Below are 4,929 nucleotides of genomic sequence, written 5' to 3' on the forward strand. Positions count from 1 at the left end.
AATGCCGGGGCATCCCAAGGCATCGCGGGTATCCCGGGAATTCCAGGGCAGTGGGAGACGGACTGGCATCGTTGATATCCCGGGAATGCCGGGGCACTGGGACAGCCTTGGGATGGCGGGGTCGCTCTATGGGATGGTGGGATCACTCCTTGGAACCGGGAGGGGCTACTCCTTGGAATGGGGGGAAAACTCCATGGGATGGTGGGATCACTCCATGGAGTTGGGGAGGTCGCTAGTTGGAATGGCTGGATCAGTCCATGGAAAGGCAGGGTCACTCCATGGAACGCTGGGGTCACTCCTTGGGATGGCAGGAAAACTTGGAATGGTGGGATCACTCCTTGTTACGGTGGGATCACTCCATGGAACTGGGAAGGTCACTTACTGGAATGACAGGATCAGTCCATGGAATTGGGGGGTCGCTCCTTGGAACAATGGGATCACTCCCTGGGATGGGGGAATCATTCCTTGGAATGGTGGGATCACTCCTTGGAATGGGGGGATCACTCCATGGAATGGTGGGAAAACCTCTTGGAATGGGGGGATCACTCCATGGAATTGGGGAATCACTCCTTGGAATGGAGGGATCACTCCATGGAATGATGGGAAAACCTCTTGGAATGGAGGGATCTCTCCTTGGAATGGGGGGATCACTCCTTGGATTGGTGGGATCACTCCTTGGAATTGGGGAATCTCTCCTTGGAATGGAGGGATCACTCCTTGGATTGGTGGGATCAGTCCTTGGAATGGAGGGATCAGTCATTGGAATTGGGGAAACTCTCCTTGGAATGGAGGGATCACTCCTTGGATTGGTGGGATCACTCCTTGGAATTGGGGAATCTCTCCTTGGAATGGGGGGATCACTCCTTGGATTGGTGGGATCACTCCTTGGAATTGGGGAATCGCTCCTTGGAATGGTGGGATCACTCCTTGGAATTGGGGAATCTCTCCTTGGAATGGAGGGATCTCTCCTTGGAATGGTGGGATCACTCCACGGAATGGGGGAATCTCTCCTTGGAATGGAGGGATCATTCCATGGAATGGGGGAATCATTCCCTGGAATGGGGGGATCACTGAAGCGCAGACAGACTAATTAAAGCTGGAAAGAAGGGCGTTCATTACATCACACAAGCGGAATATTGGAATTATTGCCCAAAGCCATTCCTGGGGAGTCGCAGGCTCCTGCTCTCTGTCTATCCAAAAATGTTTTGCATATTCACGTGGTTTTTAAAGACACCTAATACATATTCATTACCTGCATTATAATCAGCTGAATATTCATTATGGCTGCATAATTGTTCTCCCTTAATTGGATCGGTGGGGTTTTGAAATGAGGGATGGGCGTATGGGAGGAAGAAAATCATCTTCCTCACTATCCCGTCACTCCTAATTTTACTTTTCCTGACATTTTTGTTACTCTTTAACCAGAGTGCGTGATTCCTGCAGGTGACATTTCTAACTTAACTCCTTAATTTATTTAAAATCTTAACTAAAATACGCAGCATTTTACTACCTTAATTATATTTCCAGCCGGCTCCTCGGCTCATCTGCACTTTTCAATTAGCCTAATTACATTTCCAGCTGGCCCCTGCACTCGGAATCACTCCTTGGAATGGGGGGAATCACTCCTTGGAATGGGGGGAGTCACTCCTTGGAAGGGGAGGGCAATTTCCCCCCATTTTTCTCCTCTCTTCCTTTTCCCTGTTTTCCTTGTTGTTTTCCATGTTGTTATCCCTCTTTTCCCTGTTGTTATCTGGGTTTTCCCTGTTGTCATCCTGATTTTCCCTGTTGTTTTCCCTGTTGTTGTCCCGATTTTCCGTTTGCCCTGTTGTTATTTCTGTTGTTTTCCCTGTTTTATCCCATTTTTCCCTGTTGTTTTCCCTGTTTTTTTCTGTTGCTTTTCCTGCTTTCCCTGTTGTTATCTGGGTTTTCCCTGTTGTTATTCCTGTTTTCACTGTTGTTATCCTGATTTTCCCTGTTGTTATTCCTGTTTTCCCTGTTGTTATCCCTGTTTTCCCTGTTGTTATCTGGGTTTTCCCTGTTGTCATCCTGATTTTCCCCGTTGTTTTCCCTGTTGTTATCCCTACTGTTATCCCTGTTTTCCCTGTTCTGTTCCCTGTTTTCCCTGTTGTTTTCCCAATTTTCCCTGCCGTTATCCCAATTTTCCCTGTTGTTTTCCCTGTTGTTTTCCCTGTTGTTTTCCCTGTTGTTATCCCAATTTTCCCTGTTGTTTTCCCTGTTGTTTTCCCTGTTGCTATCCCAATATTCCCTGTTGTTTTCCCTGTTGTTTTCCCTGTTGTTATCCCAATTTTCCCTGTTGTTTTCCCTGTTTTCGCTGTTGTTCTCCATGTTCTTTTCTCTGTTCTTTCCCCTGTTTTGCCTGTTCTTTTCCCTGTTGCCATCCCGGTTTTCCCTCTTTTCCCAGGTGACCTCCTGATCCTGCTGGCCCAGGCCATCGTGTCCATCCAGATGGTGCTGGAGGAGAAATTCGTCTTCAGCCACGACGTGCACCCGCTGCGCGCCGTGGGCACCGAAGGTCCGCGATTCCCTCGGATCCCAGAAATCCCGGGAACCCCCGCCAGCGGGAATCCCACAAAAATCCCATGCCCCGTTCCATGGGGATCTCCTGCAGGAATTTGGCAATTCTCAGGGGTGGCAGAGGACAGGGACTGTCCCCCAGGGTGTCCCAGCAGGGTTTGCCCTCGGGAATGTTCCCAAGGATTGGGGTTGGGAATTGTCCCCGCAGGGAATGTCAGCCAGGGGTGGAGGGGCTGTGCCGGCTCTTCCCGGTGGGATACGGCCCCACAGCCGGTGCTCCCGGAGCCTCTGCCCCATTCCCAGGGGATTGGGATGGGATTTGGGCTGGATTGGGATTGGGATTGGGATTGGGATTGGGATTGGGATTAGGGCCACAGCCAGCTCTCCTGGAGCCTCTGCCACATTCCCAGGGGATTGGGATGGATTTGGGCTGGATTAGAATTGGGATTTGGATTGGGATTGGGATTTGGATTTGGGCCACAGCCAGCTCTCCCTGACCCTCTGCCCCACTCCCAGGGAATTGGGATGGGATTGGGGCTGGACTGGGATTGGGATTGGGATTGGGATTGGGATTGGGGCCGGGGCCACAGCCAGCTCTCCCTGACCCTCTGCCCCACTCCCAGGGGATTGGGATGGGATTGGGGCTGGATTAGGATTGGGATTGGGGTCACAGCCAGCTCTCCTGGCGCCTCTGCCCCATTCCCAGGGGAATCCCACGAAACGCCGTGGGGCCGATCCATGATAAAACCAGGAATTCCCCGCAGGTCTTTTCGGCTTCTCCATCCTGGCGCTGCTGCTGGTGCCGCTGTCCCTCATCCCGGCGGGGCGGCTCTCGGGGAACCCCCGCGGCGTCCTGGAGGATCCCATGGACGCCTGGTGCCAGATCCGCCGGGACCCCCTGATCCTGGCGGCGCTCCTGGGCAACATCGGGAGCATCTCCTTCTTCAACTTCGCGGGGCTCAGCGTGACGCGGGAGCTGAGCGCGACCACGCGCACGGTGCTGGACAGCCTGCGCACACTGCTGGTCTGGGCGCTGAGCCTGGCGCTGCGCTGGGAGCGCTTCCACGCCCTGCAGGTCCCGGGATTCGCCCTGCTCCTCGCCGGGGCCGCGCTCTACAACGGCCTGCACCGCGCGCTGCTGCGGAGCGCCGGGAATACCGGGGACAGCGGGAGCGGCAGCCAGGAGAGGGAAGCGCTGCTGGGAGGGGACGGAGATGGCGGCAACATCCAGGGATGAGCGGGGGTTCCTTGGGATCGGCATCCTGGCGATTGGGATTGGGAATTGTCCCTGCGGGGAATGTCAGCTGTGCCGGCTCTTCCCGGTGGGATACGGACCCAGAGTTGGCTCTCCTGAAGCCTCTGCCCCATTCGTAGGGATTGGGGTGGAATTAGGACTGGATTGGGATTGGGATTGGGAATTGTCCCCGCAGGGAATGTCAGCCAGGGGTGGAGAGGCTGTGCCGGCTCTTCCTGGTGGGATGCGGACCCACAACCGGCTCTGCTGGAGCCTCTGCCCCATTCCCAGGGGCTTGGGATTGGATTGGGATTGGAATAGGATCAGGATAAATTTGGGGCTGGATTGGGATGGGTTTGGGGCTGGATCCACTCCCTTCCCAACCCATGTTCCCAATAAAGCCCCTCTGCCCCTTCCATGGGGATCTCTGGGGGGAAGCTGTGGAAATTTAGGAATTCTCACAGGTGGCAAAGGACATGGACTGTCCCAGCACGATTTGCCTTTGGGAATGTTCCCAGGGAGTGGGAATTGTCCCCACAGGGAATGTCAGCCAGGGGTGGAGAGGCTGTGCCGGCTCTTCCCGGTGGGATGCGGACCCACAACTGGCTCTGCTGGAGCCTCTGCCCCATTCCCAGGGGATTGGGGTGGGATTGGGACTGGATTTGGATCGGGATGAATTTGGGGCTGGGTTGGGATGGGTTTGGGGCTGGATCCACTCCCTTCCCAACCCATGTTCCCAATAAAGCCCCTGTGGCTCATTCCATGGGGATCTCTGGGGGAGATCCTGCAGGAATTTGGGAATTCTCAGGGATGGCAGAGGACAGGGACTGTCCCCCAGCGTGTCCCAGCAGGATTTCTTCCCCAGGATATCATCCAGGGGATCAGGACCTGGCATTTCCCTTGGCAGGGAAGCTCTTCCCTGGCTCACGAGGGGCTGGAGATCCCATTGCGGTGGGATCCGGCTGATCCTGCGTGTCCCACGGGATGGGGACAGGCCCTGGCACTGGGATCCATGAAATGGGACAGGCCCTGGCACTGGAATCCGTGTCCATGAACTGGGACAGGCCCTGGCACTGGGATCCATGAATTAGGACAGGCCCTGGCACTGGAATCCGTGTCCATGAACTGGGGCAGGCCCTGGCACCTGGATCCGTGGCCCT

General features: G+C 55.0%; 1 protein-coding gene across 1 annotated transcript in view; it reads left to right on the forward strand.

Moving 5' to 3' along the window:
• SLC35F6 (solute carrier family 35 member F6) overlaps positions 1–4,220 on the forward strand; it is a 10,005-nt gene extending 5,785 nt beyond the window's left edge. The window contains exons 4-5 of the mRNA XM_005430939.2: positions 2,423–2,533; positions 3,300–4,220. Coding sequence (XP_005430996.1) covers positions 2,423–2,533; positions 3,300–3,772 — 584 coding nt within the window. The 3' untranslated portion in view covers positions 3,773–4,220. The remainder of the gene's footprint in view (positions 1–2,422; positions 2,534–3,299) is intronic.
• Positions 4,221–4,929: the final 709 nt, after the last annotated feature.

The sequence above is a fragment of the Geospiza fortis genome, unplaced genomic scaffold (assembly GCF_000277835.1).
Source record: "Geospiza fortis unplaced genomic scaffold, GeoFor_1.0 scaffold355, whole genome shotgun sequence".
Lineage (NCBI taxonomy): Eukaryota > Metazoa > Chordata > Aves > Passeriformes > Thraupidae > Geospiza > Geospiza fortis.